The sequence below is a fragment of the Lobosporangium transversale genome, assembly GCF_002105155.1.
Source record: "Lobosporangium transversale strain NRRL 3116 chromosome Unknown BCR41scaffold_88, whole genome shotgun sequence".
NCBI lineage: Eukaryota > Fungi > Mortierellomycota > Mortierellomycetes > Mortierellales > Mortierellaceae > Lobosporangium > Lobosporangium transversale.
Window position 1 is genome coordinate 721 of NW_019029066.1, and position 22,296 is coordinate 23,016.

Here is a 22,296-nt window from a genome sequence, read left to right on the forward strand (position 1 = left end):
CCAATCAGCTTCTTAAGAGCTTGGAGTGCTGAAATCGCAGTGTCTGTTTGGTTTATGCAATCAATCGCCTGATGTTCCAAAAGATTTTCCTCTCAATTTTACACCCTCAGAACAAGCTTAAAATTAAAGACAGCCGTGCTCTGGTGGTAGCCAATCAGATCACGTCCCAAGAAAAACGTGCAGGTAGAACGCACCGCCCACTTGTCCCTGCACGTTGCTCTTTGAATGGTCAGGAAAGGATTACAAGACTGCATTTACATGTGCAACATTCAAATAATGATCCGAAGAGCTTCTTTCTCTATTCTTACTTTTCTAGCCTTCATGCCAATGTGTTTCGAGGCATTCACCACGACTGCTTGGATACAAACTTGTCTTTCATAATGCACACTGTATCTGTCATAATACTTTTAAATCATTTGTATAATATATGCTATATTATATTATTTATGCTAATTTAATTAGTTAAATTCCCGAAGGATAAGATGCTACAGATTATGAAGGTAATTCAGAATAATATTCATATATAAAATACACCCAACTCCACAATATTGCGTGAATACCTAATGAAGTCTCCGACTGGAGTCTTGAGAAAAAAAAGAAAAGAAAAGAAAAGAGGGCAACAAAATCAAGCGCCGAGAGCCACAAACAAGGTTCCGCACAGGACCATGCTTTCTAGTACTCTACGATTATTGGCCAATGAACACACATCAGGCTCAGGAACATTCACAATGTCATGCAGCCTTGTATTTAGACTATGTTCTTTATTTGGAGAATGGTTGTTGCAAAAAAAAAAAAAAAAAAAAAAAAAAAAAAAATCGTTGACAAGATCTTCGTTTCAGGTAGATTATAGATCCAAATATGAACTGTTTTTCAGGAGAATGATGAGTATAAGCTACATAGGCTTTGTATACATGGTATGCAGCATAGTAAGCAAATCTCTCTATCAATGTCTTCATATTTCATTGCTTTCATTTTCGGACAACAATTGAAATAACAACAATAGACTACTATAGTATATACACACATATATATTTACTACCAGGCAAAGCGTCGCAATGTTTCCTACTAGTAACTTTTCTTTTCCATTTTTAAAGGATCATCTATGTAGCCATGGATTATAATTGGCATAAATAAAGGCCTATTTTCATTTATATCATTATTGAGTATTGTGTCTTCAGCCTGCCTTTAACGAGGATATAATGATTCTTTTTTTTTTTTTTTTTTTTTTATTTTTATTTTTATTTTTTTTTATTTTTTTTCAAACAACTCATTGAGACACTTTTGCAAGTGTGTGTTTTAGAGAAATCAATCCTTCGCGTTTCCTTAAATCTGACCGGTTCGTATCAAAGTTTATGCTCCCCCAGATATATACTACGGCTGCAATTCTGTAGAATCAAGCTTTAGCTTTATTCTTGAGGCAGCTATGTAAAGAAAGAGTCGCTAAATTTCATATATAGGGAAATATTATTTTTGTATGTATTTTGTTCTTCGAATCAACTTATCGAACCAACGCATTTATATAGGAAAATAGTGCAAAGTCAGGACTACCGAGTTTTTAGCAATGCTACCCAATAACGACGAATAGCGAAGCAGGTGCAGTATATATTATGTTTGTATTTTACTATGGTATAATATATATATATATATATATATATATAATAGTAAATCTCATAAGAGTAACACCTAGGAACCGGACGAGCTAACAATCAGGTATATTTGCCATGAATCAGCCTTCCTACAAAAGCTATTTCTAAGATCATGAAGTTGGATCATTCCTGGGTGATACCCAATCCCAATATCTTAAATGCCATCAGAAAACTAGATATTGTTTCTCAACACAACTATCTCAAGGATTAAGTTGATAATGAGTTGTTTGAAAAAAAAAAAAAAAAAAAAAAAAAAAAGAATCATTATATCCTCGTTAAAGGCAGGCTGAAGACACAATACTCAATAATGATATAAATGAAAATAGGCCTTTATTTATGCCAATTATAATCCATGGCTACATAGATGATCCTTTAAAAATGGAAAAGAAAAGTTACTAGTAGGAAACATTGAGACTTTAATATTGCTATGAAGTCTGAATATACCAGGATCAAAATAAGGACAAAGTTGTGTATCCAGTACAAAGTTTCTATAATACTTTTTTTAACTTGTTGCATTGATGCTATAATGCAAAGATGACCTACATGTATAGTATGGCTTTGTTCGTTCCAGTCTTCTTGACAAACAAAAAAACATTCATATCACATATCACACTCCCTTCTTTTCTTTCATATCAATAACAATTGTAATTCAGGACAATTTCAACGATTTTCAATCATTGTTTAGAGAAAAATTATGTCGTTCACACACTGTTTTCATTAAATATCGTCGAAAATTATTATTCAACGCTTTATGGTATCAGGGATTATATGTATGATAAATGATGAGAGAGATGATTAAAACAAAATAAAGAGAAGTATCAGCAAGGTCATAAAAGAGGATTGAAAGAGCCTATTTCATTTAAGGACTCTCGGGTGATGGAGATGGTACCGTCACATCTTCAGAAGGAGTTGGAGGTGTCGTAGGTTCTGTCGTAGGTTCTGTCGTTGGCGTTCCCTCAACTGGAGGAGCTGGCTCTTCAGGGACAGGGCTAGGCGTGGGCTCCGTCGGTGAAGGCAAGATTTCATCCGTCGTAGTGGGCACAGGCGATGGGATCGTAGCCGTCTCTGTGGCAGTGGCAGTGGGAGTGGGGGTAGCAATAACAGTTGTATTGGTGGGTGCGATTGCTTGTTCAGGGTAAGCATAAGGCTTCATATAAGCCCAGTCCTGAGCAGTCATAGTGACCTGCAGGGGAAGTCTCTGGTAATCTGGGGATGGGTACAGATAATCGGTGCCCCAATAAGGATTAATTCTTACGGGATCGTCGCCCAGTCTGATGACAGGGCCCATATTGTAAGTGCCTCGGAAAGACTTTCCAGCTTGGGCGTTGCTCTCGAAGTATTCAGAGGCGCCAGCAAGCATTGATTTTATCACACGCATCTTGTACGTTATAGTGGCAGATTCACCGGGCTTCAATGTAAACTTGAACTCACTTGCAGGGGCAGGTTCGAGCACACTCCAGCCATTAGAGAAAATTGGGTTTTCCAATGAAGTATCCGTTGCGAGAGTGAAAAAGCCGTCGATCCCAGCCGGAAACTCAGCAGGGTCACCGAAAGAAGCAAGGAAATTAACAATGCTACCGAAGTAGGGGTTGTTAAATGTGCCAGTTACATCAACCAAACCATCTGTTGCAGTCTCAGGTGATGCCTTGATGCTCCAGTCCAAATTATATGGAATTATACTAAACTTCTCTGGCAATCCCAGTGCGATAACCATATGAGTGACAAGTTGGTTCAATCCTGCTTCCAATGCTGGGTTCTTGGTCGTACTACCATATAAAGTTACGGTGGTATCCTGCGTATAGATATTACCCGCAATATATTTAGCCGCATCAGTGTCTGTCAGCGTCACTGACACTGGGACTTGATTATCACCTGGAGCTAATGTCAGGTCAAAGATAGTCGATACGCCGGCATATTGCTCGGGTGTGGTGTCAAGTCCAAGCTTCATATTAAGATCTCCGATCTTCAAGGTAAGCTTGCTCGGGTTGTAGATGTTGACGATATTTGCGATGAAGGTGCCTCCATTAACGGGGTTAAGGCCCAAACTACTGACATATTCAATGCGCTGCAAGCCTTGAAGGCCATCCAGTGAGGTCTTCACATCCAACTTGATGCCCTTGACCTCAATCTGACCAAGCGCTCCGAGATCAAGGATCGAATCGGCTGTTCCACGAAGACCCATCTCATACGTCGTAGCTTCGTTCAAGTCTCCAATGAAAGCCGTATACACTTCATGAGACCCATCTGCAACCACCAGAGGGGCCGCAGGCGATGTAGACTTGACTGTGTCTCCAGAAGCAACGGCATCGGCATAGGGCGTGCTCAACCTACCGACAAGCTCACCATTCTTATCCAAGATGTCAACATTCTGGCTGAGCTTAACGATAGGGGCTCCATTAGCGAAAGGGAGATTAGTTTTGGCTGTGATGGATGAAATGGCTGTAGGTGCCCAGACGCAGGATTCACATGTAAAGTCCATGGACATGGCATCGATGGCGACTGAAACAATTGGTGGGGCGGTGAGGGGAGGCAGAGATGTATGAAGCAATAATGACTTGATCGCGGTGTCTAGCCATGAAGTTCCAGGGGCACCTGCTCCTTGAGCATCCAGCTCTGTTGCGACGCCACCGAGTGCGTTCTGGAAAATGCCAGTCAGGTAGGGTCTTAGGTCACCATTTTCGCTAGAGATGGTGGCATCCAGGGCAAAGCTAGAGCTTCCATGGGGAACAAGGGTCAATCCCGTCGCTACAGCTGGTCCCAGGACCTTCCCGTGGAACATAGTATTGAAAATCGAGGTAGGGATGGTCATGCCGATGGTTGAAGGGTTAGTGATGGAAGCACTGATAACCATGTGCAGTCCAGCAGCATCAATTGCGTTGATAATGTAGCTAGACAACTCTAAGCCCGCAAGCTTGTTGAATCCATCCAACGTAACTGTCTTGGACATAGTCACTCCTGGAAGGGCGACACCCATGGCGTTAACAACCAAACCATCCGTCGAGATGGTCCACTGGAACTTCTCATTGTTCACTGCAAAGACGTTAAAGTCGGTGAAGGCTGCCAAGTCTGTGATAGTGAACTCCACGCCCTTCAGGTCCAGCTCAGCACCCTTGTTTGCGATGGCTTTGACGGTAGGCATCATCATGGATCCAATAGCCTTGCCATTGTATGCAATCGTCACGGGCTTGGGGAACTGGATCTCAGCATCCAAGGGACCAGTCTCTGTGATGGCTCCTACAATATCTGTCTGAAAGCTGGTCTCACCGGGAGCAAGGATGTTGATTGAATCAAAGGCAAGGATAGAGCGCTCGACCAAGAGTTGAGCAATGGGCGTACCGACAATAGGAATAAGCTTCAAAATGGTTTGGTCAGTGCTAGTAGGAACTCCATTCTGAGTGTAGGGCATTGTCACCTGATAATCACCAAGCTTGACAGTGGTAGTCATGGTAATATCGACAGCAAGGCCAGACATTGCCTTGATTACAAAGTCGGCAACATTGAAGCCATCGAACAAGCTTGATGGAGGATTGCCGCCTTCCTGGAGCGCAAGGAGGCCATCGAATGCATCAGTGTTCAGACCATTCTTGACTGCTTGAGCACGGATCAAGGTGACAAGGTCATGAGGATTGGTGTTCATTGCCAAACTTGCAGTAATGGTTCCCTGGCCAGCTCCGGGGATCACTGGAGGGGAAGAGAATGAAGAAACGACTGTACCAAGTGAAACACCATTGTAGGTAATCGCAGAGTCGATGGATAAAATGCTCATATCAGGAACGAAGGGGTTGTTGACAGTTACAACAGTCTGGGCAATACCGTTGACGAGAGTAGTGTCGAGGACAACCAAGGAAGCGCCTGCAAGCAACTTGGACTCCAAGCCAGGCATTTGCGAGCCAATGTTAAGGGCACCAAAAGCAAGAGAGAGGGATTCAACGGCTGTGCTGCTAGGAGTGCCAACAATGCTTACGGAAGCGCCAGCGCCACTGGTGTACAGAGTCAAGAGCTCCATGCCTTCAGGTGAGGATGCGGGATCGATTGTTGAAGAGGCTTGGACAGTGTTTGCACCAGGGACGATGGCCAGGTTGGGCATTGTCACAGTTCCAAGACGCACACCATTGTAGATCAAGTCGAGGACGACATCTCCAGCGCTCAAAGAGATAGAAGATGGGTTCACAATCACAACAGTGATGGCCATGGTCAAGTCAGTGGCGGTACCAGATACAACCTGAAGAGAAGTGATTGTGGGAGCAGGATTGGCAAGGCTCTGCAAACCACTGAGCTGGGTCGAGGCATTGAAAGGAATGTCGACCAGGTTGACAGTTCCAATCGAGGTATTGGCAAAGACAGAAGCAAATCCAACAACGTTGAAACCGAGATCGGAGCCAACAGTCAAGTCACGGTTAAACTCTTGGAAGGCGGCATAGGAGGGCTCAGGGACGTTAAGAGGTGTCTCCAAGAGATTAAAGGTTAAGGTGCCAGCCGCCATATCAGAGGATGAGGGGTTATAAGTCGAGTTGAGGTTGGCGATGACGACATTGTTGCGGCTTAGTGCAAATGAGTTGGCGACCTGAGTGAACGCGATATTGAATCCAAAACCATCAGGGAGGGTGTAGTTGGCAAGGACACCAGTGGAGGTTGTGATAGGTTGGTATGCAGTCGGGGGAGTGAAAACTAAACCCAGTGCACCCAAGTTGAGGCCCTTGATCAATTGGAGTGGGGCAGGGCTCTGGAGTGGGACAGACAACTTCAAGTTTTTGACAGCAGCCGACAACCATTCAACAGAGTTCACGCCATCGGGCTTGACTTCAAAGCCTGTTGCGATGGTCTCGGTTACAACGTTGCCAATGTAGCGCGACATCATCTCGGAGGTAGCAGCAAGGCCTTCAGCGGTCGTCTGGGGGATAAGGACGCCCTTCATGCTCAAAGTTTGGGGGCCACGCATCATGGTCAGGTCTGAGGAGGTGACATATCCCATCAAGGTGTTCTTGTACGAGATGGCGAGTGTCAGGCTACCCATGTACATCTGGATGGATGAAGGATTGTTGACCTCGGTATCGATCTCGATGAGAATGCCTTTGCCAGTGGGATCATCACCAGGAAGCGAGAACCTTTTAATTGTGACACCAGACAGGCCCTTGAATGCTTATAATACATAATACACACACAAAGGATAAATACAGTCAATAAAAATACAAATATACATGTTGATAGGACAGATGAATAAGGACTCTGGTCCTTGACGAGTACTCACCATTGACTGTGACATCTTTGCTCAGGTCGAGATCTTTGACAGTGTGGCCAAGAGCTTTCACGTTTAGTTTACCCTCAAGGTGCCAGACGAAGGACTCGGCGTTCAGCATAAAGCTCGAAAACTCAGTAAAAGCAGCTTCATCAGTGACAGTGAAGCTGCTCTGCAGATCCAAATCACCTCGTCCACCACTGCATGGCGGAACATGAAGAAAATGAATGAATGTGTTATTCGTAAGCGGAAGAAAGCAGAAGCGCATATTGTAAGCAGCAAGAAATACAATTGAGAAGGAATGTTGACTTACGCAGCGCTGCTGGTGCCGGGGATCAGAGTGGTGCCGAGCACCTTACCTTCCCAGGAAACAGTGACGATGCCAGGGAATGAAATGTCAGCATGGAAGGGACCTGTGTTTTGCATCTCTCCTTTCATCACAATGTCCATCGAGGTTGGAGTGGGATTTGTAATATCCTGAAAAGGAAAGAGTCCATGTTAGATGTAAAATAAAAAACGATGTTCATGCATTGATCTTTTCCCCTCTCAGCGTTTGTTGCCTAAAAAAGATAGACTTACGATTTGTGTTAAGTTGATAGTCGACTTGTTCATCAAACCTTGGGCAATCTTTGGCATAATGACATAGAGTGCCAAAATGACTGCGACAACGACGGTGATGATGGTAGTGGGGATGCAGCAGATCCAGAACTTACGACGACGATAGAATTTTGGACGGGTGGGCTGCTTCACATCCTCATACTCATCAAATTCATCGTTGTGCTCGTCCTCATCACGAATATCGAAAGCCATTGTGGAAAGTGGTGTTGTACTAAATGGCGAAATGGACTAATAAAAATCACAACGGCCAAGCAGATAGTACTAAGGTAAAGGCGAATGAATAAAGCAAAAAGGGGGCGGCGAGGAAAGAATGGAAGGGTGTGGAAAGGGTGAAGAAGATGGTAAAGAGGGGGGGAAGTGAGAGGGACTTTAGGATAGGCTTTGGTTCACCAGCAGGTTGTTGCCAGACCACACCCATGCTTTGTATTTATACTATCAAGACATCTGGAGATATTTTTTATTTGCTGCTGTGAACTCTAGATGGGAACTGAATAAACGAATAAATAAAAAACAAATGAATATGTGTATATATTATAAATAATATATACGATACATGAATAATGTCCTTGTTGGTGGCATTGTTTTTTGTTTTTGTGTTCGTATTTGTCAACTGGGTTGCATTAAGACATGGACACATAAAAAAACAAACATGATATAGGCGCCATGTCAGCATATTTTATTTTTCTCTTTTGCCGTCTTTACTCGTGTTACTGGCTGCCAATGGTCTTCTGAGGGTGCAGAAGAATGCCATTTAGAAAACTGATACGGTATTGACATGTATCCCTACGAACCCCTTCGAATCCATTGCATTTTAGGGGATGAACCTTTCCACTGGTATATGAAATGGACGTAAAATCACTCATCGCTCATTTCATATCATATCATTTGCCTAATTTTTTTCTTCCGCAACGCGAAAAACAAACATGAGAGCCAAAATAATGGAGACATATGAACAAGATGAAAAAATAGAAAAATTCGCCTTGGTCTTTTACGCACGCACAAACATTGCACACCCACATTAATGTGAGTGCAGTACATGTACATGTATACATAAACATCTTCTTAAAGAAGGTTAGCCTTAAGAACAGCAAAGAAGAAAAAGCAAAGTAGCCAATAGCACGCAGCATAAAAACATCGCTGGCGGCGTGGCGGCTCTTATTTTTTTTCTCATCCCCAAGCTGCAAGTTTGTGCTACAAACAATCAGCATTCATATCGTTCAGAGGACTTTCTTAATCCACATTTCGATTGTTACGCCTCCACAGTGACAAAACGTAAAAAAATAACACAAACCAAAACATCAAAACAACAAACAAAAGACATCTCTGTATTCTCCCACATGCGTTTGAATGTATTTTTTTCGTCTTCGCCTCTCTTGCTCTCCTAGTGTAACTCTTATGAATCAGCAGAAATGCATCCTGCTCCATTAGAAGACGAGAAGAGGCAGACTAAGGTTATATGGAGGAATTTGAAAAGTACATGTAAAAAAAAAAAGAAGAGCCTTGTATATATTTGTAAACCACACTTCCTGCCTGGCGCTTCTATTGGGGCGAGGGCGAACAAGGAAAAAATTATCGGGTTGTGGGATCCGAGGGACATTGAAATATTGCCAGAGCCTTTGATAAGCATCAAACCAATGTTCTAATGTTCATATAATGTATCAGGAATCTTATAAAGACGTTGTATCGACTATCAACTAGAATTAAGCCCTTGTAGGCCCATGCTGGAAGTAACCTTATAATGACGCTTGCGTAGTGTCCTGCAGAGGTATATAAATTGCTTAGCAAATGTTTAATGATTCTCATCCTTGATCTATCCTTTCTACGCCTTCATTTTTCGTTTTAATGACCTTCTCACCGTTGACATATGACCGCGATATGGATATAAATTCATAGTGATACATGTATATCGTCGATCGCTTTTATTTCTTTCTTTATTTCTTTATTATTGTTGCTGTTGTTTTTTTCTATTGTTGTTTTATTTTTGATGACAAAAACAATTCACGAATAAAGGTTTGTATTTTTGTGTTTATACTTGCGTGATAGATTGAAAGAATAGCAGGGGCCACAAAGGCATTTCAAAGTGAACAAGAGTAGGGGGGTGCGTGCAACATGTAGCAAAGAGCCTCGTTTTTTTGTTTATCTTTGTCTTTGCGCCAAGTCCTGAGACCAAGCACTGCAAAAAAAAAAAAAGTAAAGTTTCTTTTCGTCAGGTGTTCTAATGGAATGATGTGGAGGAGTTAATGTTTATGGAGCATGAGTACAAGAAGGCAAAAAAAAAAAAAAAAAAAAAGATGAATGTGTGTTTGAGCCCGAATCAATACAAATGAGTAGAGAAATGTCGATTTATGGAGCCCTTCGGAATATGGGGCCTTCTCGTCTTTCCAGACGGACAAAACTAAGGATCGAACCAATAATGTGATCCGGGATCCTTTGTAGTACAGACATCCTGAAATGCTGGGAATAACCAAACAATTCATTCTGCTTATAAAATGAAAAAAATATCAAGGAATTTTTATTAAATGTAAAATACACCTTTATATAGTTATACAGAATGCAAATCGTCGTTATCCCTCACATGAATTCCTCTCCGGCCACCATGACATGGCGAAGTCCCTACTGTGACTAAGCCAAATTTCGATACTACATGTGCTATGGCCATTTGTACTTCACTTTATGGTCTGTATCGGATGTTCCTGAACTGCGCCTGTGGAACCTGTCCATCGGTCGGATACTCAAATTGACCTGCCCATTCGATATTGACTTCTGGATTGACCTGAGTCCACGAGTTAATGACCAATCTATAATTGGTATCCCATGGTTTGGTAGTAGGAATGTCCGTACGGTTTAGGACGAGCTCCCCATCTATAAACCATGCCACATAATTCTTCCGCCACTCGAACGAATATGTATGCCAATCTTCAGACGTGTCAAATGAAAGGTCAACAGAGACAGGATTCTGTTTGTTGTCATGCCAGATATTCATCCACGCGATATTATTATTTAAACCTGTTAGTTCCACATCGATTTCTGTGTCTCCATTCGCGATCAAGAAGAATGCTGTAACGTGTCCGACGACGTTAGAGGCGATCATGTCAATAGAATAGTGACCATACGCTAAGTCTTCTTCCTGGTAGATAAGCTCGCCACATGAATAAGGCTTCAGATCAGAGTCTTTGCCGATGGTGATACGAGTACCGGAGCTGCTCTCGTGTACTTGAGTGTCTCTAAAAGAGCATCCCCATCTGAGTAGAAGCAATAACCATGATATCCATTTATCTTGTTTAGTAATTATAAATAAGTCTTGGAAATATAGATATGCTCGTATAACAGTTGTACTCCTGTCGTGTGAATGTAGACGGTGGCTCTTTTTATTATCAGAGTCGTTTACAGCAACTGAACCTTACCTCTCTGGTCCATAGCCATCCGCGGTAATAAAGTTGTCGTGGTTCTTAAGTGACTCATGAAATGACCCTTTAGCGTGTGATGCTGCCAGGAAGGATGCGAGTAATGAAAGAGATGAAAGTAAGGATGTGGATCTCATTTTCTGTTGTTTCTTTTGTTTTGAGGGATATCAGTATTCGCGCAGATAGCTGAGGGATTTGAGATGTAAGGATGAAAGAGGTGTGGATAATAATCGAAAGTAGACCCTGTTTGTTTCTATTTTATACGTTAGCGATACCCTCGATATCAATGAAGCATTAAAGTGCCATTGTCGATAGGACGTTAATCCAGTTAGGGTGAAACATCTTGCTATTTGTTGCCGAGGCCGAGAAGCAACAGAGGCAAGGGTGAGCAGGAACATTTAAAAAGGGTCTCAAGGATTAGAACCCTGGTTGAGTGCGCAATAAGTCAATCCTTCTCAGCCACACCATTTTTATGGGATTTTGGGGTTGAGCACATATTTTTTGTCTTTGAGAAGAGACTTTGTTTTCTTTGGTTAATTTGTTTTACACTGAAGACTAAACAAGGACACAGACACACGTAATTGCATTTTCATCCACTTATTAGAAGTGTCTAAAAAACAAAGTGAACAGGGATACGCTGCACAAAGCACTTGTCAAGTGAGGGAGGTAGTAATCGTTTCCTTTGCGTATAGACACCAAGTTCTGTTAATAATATTAAAACGACTGCGCTTGCGCATTTCGTTGGTTGCGTTAAAATTGCCATTTTAGGAGTACATTTATTTGAGAGCATGTCATTCCCACTCCCATCCACATAATTGTGTGTTTTCACACTTTCCCCTTCCTTTTCACCACCTACCCTAGTAGAGGAAGATGAGTTGATGGAGGAATTAATGGGAATATAAGAATATAAAGGGAGAGAAAGAGAAAGGGAGAGAGAGTCAAGAGATGAGATAAACAAAGGTTCAGGTTCCCGACTTATGGTGACTTATGGTGATACAGGGAGGTATAGTTTAGTCAACACACAGCCTGATTTTGTTATGTTTGAGCAGCAATTTATCCAGTTACAACAGCCGCAACATGTTTCTTGTCTCTTTCTCTCTTCCTTTCCACTCACAATCTATTGTAATCATTCAAAGACGACCAGTAATAGCAGCAGCATTCGTCGCTCGATTGATTCATTCTTCTCATTCTTCTCATTCTTCTCATTTTTCCTCTCCATGGCCTCACAAGAGCGGGTCGATTCAAAACGACGCAGAGTCTCAAGGGCATGGTAAGACATCCTCTTTCATACATCTCTTGGCCGTTTTCAGCCATTGCGAGCATGGACCACTTACAATTGCTTTTTTTTTTTTGTTCTTTTCTTTTCTTTCTCTCTCTCCTTGTTCCTTCTATCGCTGATCCATTTGCTCTTTCCTTCTTTTACCACAAACGCAATGGATCTTTTACTCCACCAGTGATACTTGTCGGAGAAAAAAGGTCCGCTGCGATGGTGTACAGCCTTCATGCACCAATTGCACCACCTTCGGTTTCCAATGCACGTATGTCTAGTTAAAATGGTTTTTGACATTTATTCTTGCTACAAATATAACTGAGTAGAACGATGCAATCAAAGTTTTGGCGCTTGTTTACAAATGCTTTGTTTTATTTCTTTCTATATGCTGACTGATCTATTTCGATCTACTATGTCTTTCCATTTACTCTCCTATCTCATACCATCTTTTTTTATAAAGATTCAATGATTCTGCAAAAAAGAGAGGGCCTCCTAAAGGATATATCGAAGCATTAGAAAACAGATTACATAGGATGGAGAATCTTCTTGGAGGACTTGTTCAAAGTGGAGAGCGCCCTAAATTAGATCTTGATAGCTTAAAGGAGGATCTAGATGAAGACATCGATACAGCCGACACAGTCTGGCCATCTCACTCACCCGATAATACATCAATACTTGGGCATCCAGCTAGCTCAGTATCTGCATCAGGGAACCGTCATAGTTCGCCTTCGACGGCAGATATTTCTACGAACCCATCGACTCTCCTTAATGAATCGGCTGGACTGGATGATGATGAAAAAAAAGCTATGCAGTTCGATCTGGATGCTAGACAAAAGATCAATGCACTATCGGATAGCATGGACTCGATGAATTTGGATGATGGCGGATTCATTCGATACCTCGGCAACAGCTCAGGAATTGATCTACTACAAAAGAGTCAGATTTTAAAGAATGGATATCTCATGGTTCCCGTGAAAATGAGAGATCACCAGGAATGGCTGCTCGAGAGAGAGGCCGAGGTCGCTCAGGCTGCAGCAGCTATGCCTCTTCCACCCAATGATTTAGCTGATCATCTAATAGAGTGCTACTGGACCCATGTGCATCGACATATCCCTGTTGTTCACAAATCATCATTCATGCGCCAGTATCGGAATCCGGACCCTGATAAGAGACCTCCAAGAGTACTCTTGAATGCCATGTTTGCTATTGCTTCTCGTTTTTCGCAACACCCAGAGATCACAGGATACGGTAACGATACCGAGGGATTTGGGGACGAGTATTTCTACAGAGCAAAACGATTAGTCGATTTGGAATACGAGTTGCCACGTCAGTCATCCATTCAGGCGTTGTTACTCATGGTTACTTATCGTCTCACAAACTCCAAATCGGGTGGTCGTGTCTGGGTATTGTTAGGCATGGCCACGAGAATGGCACAGGACATGGGTATGCATCGAAACTCATCCCGTTGGGACCTTCCGCCTCTAGAGACCGAGATCCGTAAACGGTTGTGGTGGACTTGTTATATAATGGATCGTCAAGTCAGTGCTGCAATGGGTCGACCGCTCGCCATCGATGACAACGATTGCGATGTTGATTTCCCTGTAATGATCGATCAAGATTGGAATGATTTCGATGGTATTTCAGGATCACCAGATGAAGGTGCGGAAAAGCGTAAGGAGGAGTCCCAGTTTTCACTTCATTATTTTACTGAAACCATCAAACTGTGCCAGATTCTTGGGCAAATTCTGAGGCGCATTTATGGGGCCACGACAAGGAATCATGGACCTGTGCAGGTTAGCTCGACTGTCGCAGAGCTCGATAATATGCTTACAAATTGGCTTCTAGGTCTTCCTAAGGAGCTGAAATATGACCATCAGATCATGGCTAGTGGTGCTAAGATTAATCGTTGGGTTGCTACTATTCACTGTTCATACTGTAAGGGCTGATATTTTTTTGGAATGAAATTTAAGATCACAAAGCAATTATGACCTTGTAAAGAAAAACGCGATACTTATAATTTTTTTTTTTTCCATTTTTTTTTTCTCCACCATTTCAGACGTCTGTCTGATTTTATTGCATCGGCCATACATGTTTCCAACGTCTCTGACAAAGTCCAAGATTTCCGAATCAATGCCATCACTCAACATCGCAGTTTCAGCTGCCAACTCGATTACACATCTCCTTGGAAAACTGGATGAGATCGGACATCTTGATGATGCATGGAATTTTTCAACGTTCGAAGCCTTTACTTCGGCTCTGATCCATTTGACTAATTCTGCATCAATCAATATCCGGCTTCAGACCCAAGCCAGAAAGAACTTGGTCAAGTGTATCGAATACATGAAGAAGATTGGCCAACGTTGGTTCAATGCTGCAAAGTTCTCGGTGTTGTTGGAAGACCTAATGTGTGCACACTTGAATTTTGATGACTATAATAATCAGGAAGGCCGTCTTATGGAGCCTATCGTGATTGGTAGAGTTGGGGAACCTGGTTCCTCCTATCCGATTATTCTTAGGGACCAGAATCATCCTTCAGGAGGGACGCTGCTATTTGCGCCGAAACCTATAGGCACGCCTTACTCACCCAGCTCGAGCACGACTACTCCTGATTCATCTCCATCGATGCCTATGGCGCATCATCCGGATGCTCAAGATACTAAGAATGATGTGGTAGGATCAGATACCGCCTCAACAAGTGGTATCAATCAAGAATCTACAGGGCACTCATCCGTTCGACAAGTGAAAAAAGGACGAAAACCAACATCGCAAAGGAATTCACTTTTGTCCTCAACTTCTACTGGCAGCAGCTCACCTTCTCAGCCGACATTATCCAGTTGTAGTAACAATGAGCCTCCATCTGCAGCTGTGCCTGGATCAGTATCAATACCGACCCTCAAAAGCTCGACATCTCCAGCGACATCGACGTTGCAGGACCAACCAATGTTTACATTCTCCTCCTTGTCGACCCCTGGAATGTTTACGGAAGGGCAGGCATTTATGGACCATGATCAAATGCTTGCTCAACAACAGTTGCAGCTGCAGCAGCTGCAAGAGCAAAGCGGACAGCAAACACAACTGTCGCTGAAGCTACGAGCGTTACAACAACAGCCGCAGCAACAGCCGCAACAACAACAGCAACAGCAACCCTTTTCGGCCACACCACTGTTTTCATCGCCGTTTGCGCTTCAAACAAGCAGGAATTTTGGCCCGATGATAGGGCTCCCTACCTCTCAACCGCCACCCGTCCCAGCTGGTTCAGTTCTTAGACAGCTCTTGCAGCAGGATTTGAAACAGGGCCAGCAGCAGCAGCAGCAAAAGCAACAACAGACTGAGCAGTCATTCATATCATACCAACAGCAACAACAACCATTCCCACAAAGCAGCAATTTCATTCTAACGAGTGCTGCTACAATAGCAGCAGGAACTGACTTTAAGTCCAGTCCTAGTATATCAGGCCTTGTATCGTGTGATAACAATAATAGCAATAACAACAACAGCTCCACTACAACGACATTTGCATTTATGAATGCTTCTAATCCAGTACACACGTCTAATGGAGGAGTAGACTTTTCAGACTTCTCGTTGTTCCCCCAACTTCAGCAACAGCAACGGCAACAGCATCAGCTTTTGCAAGCGCAGATGACACAGCAACAGCAACAACAACAACAACAACAACAGCAACAGCAGGATGGAAGTACGATGGCCGCAGTACCAAATCCATTTTTTGGCATCCCCAACACTATTGATTGGGACGAATGGAACAGTTATATAGCTAGTGCTGGTCTCCAAAAGTTTTGAAAAGACCAGCTTTTGGATCAATCATTCCTTGTCCGTTTGTACAATATGCATTGAATAAATAGTAATAATTTTAACAAAAGGCTACAACATGTTATTTATTTCACATTACTGTACAAATGGACACGACTAAAATGAAGGGGAAAAAAATCACAATATAAGCAGAAAAATAATATTGATTTAAGAATTGGTGGATATACATTAATGGAGATGTTTTTCGCGGTCTTCACCGTCCTGTTCTTCATCCTCATCCTGAAGACGCACAATCTTGATAAAGTTACCGAACCCTATGACAATGTCTTTAATTTCCATTTCCCTCCCACTGTCAGAGTAGGACGATGATAGTGATAAGGACGATGACGAAGATGGCAGCTGTTGAGAATGACAATCCTTCTGTTGTCTGCTTATTCGCCTCGGCAATGCCTCCAACAACTTTGTCTCTACAAAAGGTAGTAGAAATGACTCTAAATCATCATTACCATCATTGCTATCCTCATAATGTTCCTCTGTCATCATCCAAGCACCATCAGTCCGTACAGAAGGCCTCTCATTTCGCCCAGACTGTGTTGGATACATAAACGACTGTCCATGCTTATTAAGAGAGGAGGGCGAAGACGGGGACAAGTTGATTGCAGACTGTCTGGTTTTGGGTCCCTTTAAATACATATGTCCCCGATGATGGTTACCCTGATATGAAAAAGATGCAGGCTTTTGTTGAAGTTTTGGCTTCATCTCTGGATTTAGGATCGACAAGTCGCCACGGAGGTAGTGATGAGCATGGGATTGATCGTGCACTGGGACAGGCATTGCCATTGAAGATCCATTAGAGCTGACCATAACGTCGGATGTATCAGTTGCACTCTGCCTTTGTACTGGAGCTATAGTAAACGGACGAGATTGCTGCTGCTGCGAGGATAATGGTGATTGCAAATTGAGAGTGCGCACTGACAAGTTCAGACTCCAGACTCCTAGATCCTTAAATATGCATTGATAAAGGTCTGCTTCCCAAAGTTCCCATCCTCGTTTTAAAGGACGGTTACCGGCTTTTGGAGAGTCTATAGTAGCAATAGCATTCGCCCAATTAGACGAATCAAAACCACCTTCACCTTTCCGTCGACTCCGCATGTTATTGTTGAGATTGCCCAGAACAGACGAATAGAATTGCCTAGGGGGTTGGAGAGTATCACTAAGATTACTAACTGCTGTAGACTCTATCCGACGTACACCGTACAAGCGAGAGTTGCTGACCGTTATGCTCTTGCCACCGCGCTGTTTCATGAAACCCACAAGTCGTGGCGCTGGTAGCGACGAGCTTAGCGTACCAATGAAATCCATTGAATTATCCGTGCTTGTTTTTAAAGTTGACTCAAACAGGCTATTTGAACGCGTAAACTCAGAAGGTAGGTCCCGATATTGAGTAGACACACCTTCTCGCCTTGTTCCAGAATCGAGCCCAGGCCCTGATGGTCGACTATAAGACGTTGTTATACCCATCAAGCCTTCCCATTCTACAATCCATATCATCACTGTTTCGTCTGTGCTACTAGAAACAACCAGCCAAACACGTGGCGCAGGTTCGCCTGTCAATCCATCCTCCAGTTCAAGAGCATGAAAACACAACTTTGTAATTGCGCCTTGGTGCGACGGTTGATGACTACTATCAGGGGATTCCTGCGAGCGCCCTCTAGCATAATGAGTGACGCTTGGTGTAGAGAGGAGTCCTCGGGAAAGGATCCAAACTAGATTCCCATGCTCTAAATCCCAGATTTTGATTGCACCATTTGAATAGCCAACAGCTACCATGGGTACTTCTGGATCCAACGTTAATACAGAGGGGCTGACGCCTGTACCAAGGCCTGAATGACTCCAGAGAGATGTCCATTTGTCCCGCCCGAATATGCCAGTCGTGATATCTAAAGCCGAGATTAAAGCCCTGTTGGTGCTCCAGCATTGAATGCCTCCATCTTTGCCAGCAGCAACAAGGTAGGTCTTAGGCTTCAGCCCGAGCTCCTCTCTAGTCTTGGGATCTAGAACAACGACTTCTAGCTCTGTAACTCCTCCTCGATGCTTGCATTCCGCGATATATGTACCAGTGCCTGCGGAAAGATCCCACTGCCAGATTTGGCCGTCGCGATAACCCACCAACAAGGAGAGTCCCCAGAGACAAACGCTAGTTACTTTTAGTTTGGAAGTATCTGTTGTCGATGTGGATGTGCTCAGCGTTGCTTCGAACTTGCGTACTAACTCTAACGATGGGTTTAGCACTGGCACTCGCTCCATCCAGTATCCATCCGTCTGTGGAGATGTTATAGAGTCTAGCTTCCAAACATGAATACTGTTGTCACCGTATCCAGCGATTGCAAATCTACCTGTGCAATCTAGCTTTAGAAACTTTACAGGGCGATTCCTGGATCGTTGGATCCCGGGCTTAGTAGACGTTGCTGTTGCCTCCCTTTCTTCTAGACGGACTAATGGGACGGTATTTTGATCAATATCACCTCCTGACATTACTGCAGCAGTAGTCGATCCACTCCATAAAAGGATAGTCCCATCCATGCTTGAGGTCAATACAAGACATGCTTCTACAGAGACATCCATCTGGTCAATATCGGACTTATGACCTCTCTTGTGCAAGGTGTCTACAATCCCTGGTAAGGGCAAGCATGGTATTCCTGCTGCTTCTTGTCCTAGCTCTCTTGCTTCCTGGGTCATCAATTCATCCATCATCAGCTTTCTCTTGGACTGATAATCTCCGGGCAAGACAATAAATGGAAACCTCCATTGCAAATCGACCAATAATTTGCGCTGTGGACTTAATAGATACGATAATAGCAGCAAAATCGCAGCTGCCAGGACAATAGATGGAATCACAAACACACGCACGAGCCAGACAGCGAAGAAACAGATGAATATCATTACATCTCGAAGAAGCTTAAATGGCCGACGTGGATCTAACAGTTGATCATTGTTTAGTGATATTGGGTTTCCAGTATTTACGCCGTTGAGAGTGTCGGCACCTAAATCATGATCCACTTCACATTCAGAATTCTCAGACTCTGGAGGGGTCATATGACATGTTGTTGAACTTAAGGTGGTGTCAAAACTAGAAGATGGTACTAATGCCACAACTGCGGGTGACTCAATCTCCAGATAGCCTCCAACTTTGCCTGGGTCAATTAATGTCCAAAACTCCGCTGCATCCTCCGATGATAGGATGCGCCAATAAGACACAGTAATAGGGCCGTGTTGCTCTGTTTCTCCTCTAGCAGGTTGATTTGTAGTGCCATAAATATATCCAAGATACGCCATGACACCCAGCATCTAATATGTTCAAAAATCGATTAATGAGGTCAAGCGAAGAAAAAAAAAAAAAAAAAAACTACTAAAGTAAAGCAGCAACAGCCAGTCCATATACATATATGACTTGTCTGTAAAATAGTGCTTACAGTAATGGATGTAAAGATTCGGCCTTTTCGATTAGCTTTTGACGGCTTCCCGCTTGACTTTGACTCGCCACCATCACTATTTTGTGAGCTAGTGCTATCCTTCCGATGATGTCGACTCCGTTCGTCTTCGTATGTGAAAGCGCCATTGGGTTTTATAGATTGGTGTCGTGTTGTTCCGAATGGGTAGCGTGAGTAAGCGGTTGCGGATCGAGTGGATAGATCTGAGAGTTCTAGACGGCGGATATCAATCGAGATGACAGTGATAAAGAATGTCATCTGTAGAAGATAGTCCATGATGACAGCCGCAATGGCAAAAGTACAAAACTCTTGGACAGCTGGGATAGTTGTCATGGCTCCAATGACCAGTAAGCATAGTTCTGCTACAAGTGTCATTGTGATCGAAACCCCAACAGTGCCTAGTCCTCGCCCTACCCTTTCCTTGACGGGCAAATCCATTGATGTCTCGACAACTGCGTGTACCAAGATGTTGATATTTTCTACGCCTACGACGATAATCATAAACGGTAAAATTTCCCTATGATGCCAGAGGATCACATTTTTTTTTTTAAAAAAAAAAAAAAAAAAAAAAGTTGCAGATAAAGAATAAGCTGTTTTATACGAGAGCTATCTGAAAGGAAAAACACTTACCATGGCATAAGTGTTAATGTAACTCCAAAAACTGAGCAAAGACCGATGGACATGAGCAACGATACAAAGACTGTTGCGACAGCAGCGATTCCAAGGCCGTACTTGGACTTGACTAAGTCCACTCTCCCAACTGATAATGAAATGTAAAGAAACATTACAAAATAAGCCATTGCAAGTAGCCAGTATTCAGCAGATATATTTGTTCGTGGTTGTGCATTCTCCTATAACATTTATATATATATGTATAATAAAAATAAAATAAATAAAAAAAGCTGTGAGTGTTAATGTCATATATACTTAATGGTTTAGATATGCTTTTATTGCTTTATTGCTTTACCTACCTCTGTGACAAGACGCCTAGATATTGTTTGTGATAAATCCATTGGCAGGATCCCTTGGACCATAAATTGGAGGCTAGTATTTCCTATTGGGGCTGAGGTTAAGGTTGAAGTTGAGGTTGAGGTAGATGTTGATGCTGATGCTAGTGAGGCTGATGTCGATGTATCAATTATATTGCCTGATTTTTGATCCTTATTGAGCATACCGAATTTCAATGGTAGAGTATCCTCCGTGGCGATAGGCGATGCTTTGTGCGGATTTCGGACATCATGGATCATATCATGCTGATCAAGGTCAGCTTGTAGTTCCAAAATAAGTCTGTTGAAGATCAGACGCCATGCTCGTCTTACATCCAATGTGTTCCATGCAAAGCCCTCTTTATGCATGAATTTATTATCATATTGTTGATCATGATGATGACGACGATTCTTGCCAAGATCGCCCCGTAAATAGTATGCCATAATCAAGGACGCTTGAGGATGTTCATCCACTAATGAATTATGATGGTCCAAAGATAGGATACCAAACGTTGTTGTGGATTGTTCATCTCGGGGTGAATGCACAAGACATTTACGCTCAATCTGTGCAGATCGACTCTGATTTGTAGTGTCACTATTCTGCTCCAGAGGCTCCAATACACAAATGTCTTTGAGTGAGATCATCCATGGCGATTTCATGGGGTCCTTTCCTGCAGCAGCTGATGTGGCAGCACCCCTTTCGGTATCCGATCGTATTTTATCGTCTGAGCTATATTCAACTTCAATATTTTGTAGTTTCCGCTGGATATGGGCGGCATAGGCCAATAAATCTGTCGTTGTTATTGGAGTCAGATGAAGTCTATCTCGCTCTTTCATCATCTTCTTGTCTGATCTAAAATTCGCGTTGGTTTCTGTATCAACAAGGTTTTTCTCTTGTTCTTCTCCTTCCTCTTCCTCTTCTTGCAGTGGTGTTAATAGGAGCTCCGTAGCATTTATAATGATTGGAGCGATAAAGTGAAGTGGATCCATAGAAGGTAGGTTTCGGTTGAACACTTCGGGATCTTGCGTCCATGTTGGAACGATTGTCTTTTGTGTCCAAAACAAATCTAGATCTCCTTCAAACACATGCTGGTCGTGGTATCGAGGATGGTGGCTACGCCGTCTACCACTTTTTCCGCCACCACTGGGGACCATCAACAGTTCTGTAGAATAGTACTTCCATGCTGAGAGTGAGAGGTTACGACTAGAGAGAGCAGCAGCAGCAGACCGTTGTCGAACATAAGTTGAAGAGTTGTAGGAAGTAATAATACCAGGATAAGAGATCATACCAACAAAGACGATCACTAAGACCATCACAGTTGCCTGGTTGGAAGCACAAAGTCGACCATGGTGGTAGAATGCTTGGGCAAGAGTGCTATGGTAACGGCGCAATGTTGGGTTGGTGTGAATGGACAATGTAGTGGAGAGAAAAGAAGCGAACCAGGCTATGCCCGGGATCCGCGAAAGGACGGACATGTGAAGGAAAAAAAAGTAAAAAAAAGTCGTTTGGGTGAACCCCCGTCACTCGAGTCGCCAAGATTGCTTTTTGGGTGAAGGGGGAAAGATATGAAAGAAAGAGACAGGATGGAGAAATATGTTAAATTCGTTTTTGAGTTTTAACCCTTGTGCATCAGTTTTTTTTGTAAGATTTGGAATGAAAGAACATTTACCATGCTGGAAGCAAATAATTTTGTGTTTTCGATAAAAAGATCGATCATTCACTATCTCTGACCTATCACAACTTGAACATGTATCATAGAAACACCTTTGTTCCTTGCATGCATGGTGTCCATCAAAGGTTCTCTCATATGATACCATAGAGGTGGATTTCTATGTTGATTCGTGCAGATGTTTGAGAAAAGGGTGCAATTTGTGCA

At 42.9% G+C, this 22,296-nt stretch overlaps 4 protein-coding genes across 4 annotated transcripts; 1 reads left to right on the forward strand and 3 right to left on the reverse strand.

The window, feature by feature from the left end:
* Positions 1-2,342: 2,342 nt before the first annotated feature.
* On the reverse strand, positions 2,343-7,889 carry BCR41DRAFT_390869 (hypothetical protein). Its single transcript, XM_022028293.1, has 4 exons — positions 7,462-7,889; positions 7,196-7,359; positions 6,895-7,082; positions 2,343-6,785 (listed from the first exon to the last, which is right to left on the reverse strand). Exons 1-4 carry the CDS (start codon positions 7,690-7,692, stop codon positions 2,506-2,508), a joined length of 4,863 nt encoding a protein of 1,620 aa, XP_021875265.1. The 5' UTR covers positions 7,693-7,889; the 3' UTR covers positions 2,343-2,505.
* Positions 7,890-10,032: 2,143 nt separating this feature from the next.
* Positions 10,033-11,274, reverse strand: BCR41DRAFT_426927 (concanavalin A-like lectin/glucanase domain-containing protein). Its single transcript, XM_022030796.1, has 2 exons — positions 10,905-11,274; positions 10,033-10,742 (listed from the first exon to the last, which is right to left on the reverse strand). The coding sequence occupies exons 1-2, from the start codon at positions 11,039-11,041 to the stop codon at positions 10,172-10,174; spliced, it is 708 nt and encodes a 235-aa protein (XP_021875266.1). The 5' UTR covers positions 11,042-11,274; the 3' UTR covers positions 10,033-10,171.
* Positions 11,275-12,707: 1,433 nt separating this feature from the next.
* BCR41DRAFT_402406 (fungal-specific transcription factor domain-domain-containing protein) lies at positions 12,708-15,972 on the forward strand (the record flags this gene model as incomplete). Its single annotated transcript, XM_022029308.1, has 2 exons — positions 12,708-14,109; positions 14,231-15,972. 2 exons carry the CDS (start codon positions 12,708-12,710, stop codon positions 15,970-15,972), a joined length of 3,144 nt encoding a protein of 1,047 aa, XP_021875267.1.
* Positions 15,973-16,058: 86 nt separating this feature from the next.
* BCR41DRAFT_426929 (hypothetical protein) lies at positions 16,059-22,066 on the reverse strand. Its single transcript, XM_022030797.1, has 5 exons — positions 20,608-22,066; positions 20,405-20,496; positions 20,064-20,284; positions 19,416-19,950; positions 16,059-19,290 (listed from the first exon to the last, which is right to left on the reverse strand). Exons 1-5 carry the CDS (start codon positions 21,893-21,895, stop codon positions 16,171-16,173), a joined length of 5,256 nt encoding a protein of 1,751 aa, XP_021875268.1. The 5' UTR covers positions 21,896-22,066; the 3' UTR covers positions 16,059-16,170.
* Positions 22,067-22,296: the final 230 nt, after the last annotated feature.

Coding starts and splice junctions, on each gene's coding strand:
- BCR41DRAFT_390869 (XM_022028293.1), bottom strand. CDS start 7,692: ATGGCTTTCGATATTCGTGATGAGGACGAGCACAACGATGAATTTGAT. Junction 7,083..7,195: donor CCCGGCACCAGCAGCGCTGC/GTAAGTCAACAT, acceptor TCCGCCATGCAG/TGGTGGACGAGGTGATTTGG. Junction 6,786..6,894: donor CAAAGATGTCACAGTCAATG/GTGAGTACTCGT, acceptor ATGTATTATAAG/CATTCAAGGGCCTGTCTGGT.
- BCR41DRAFT_426927 (XM_022030796.1), bottom strand. CDS start 11,041: ATGAGATCCACATCCTTACTTTCATCTCTTTCATTACTCGCATCCTTC. Junction 10,743..10,904: donor GATGGCTATGGACCAGAGAG/GTAAGGTTCAGT, acceptor GCTTCTACTCAG/ATGGGGATGCTCTTTTAGAG.
- BCR41DRAFT_426929 (XM_022030797.1), bottom strand. CDS start 21,895: ATGTCCGTCCTTTCGCGGATCCCGGGCATAGCCTGGTTCGCTTCTTTT. Junction 19,951..20,063: donor ACATTAACACTTATGCCATG/GTAAGTGTTTTT, acceptor CTGGCATCATAG/GGAAATTTTACCGTTTATGA. Junction 19,291..19,415: donor GAATCTTTACATCCATTACT/GTAAGCACTATT, acceptor TGAACATATTAG/ATGCTGGGTGTCATGGCGTA.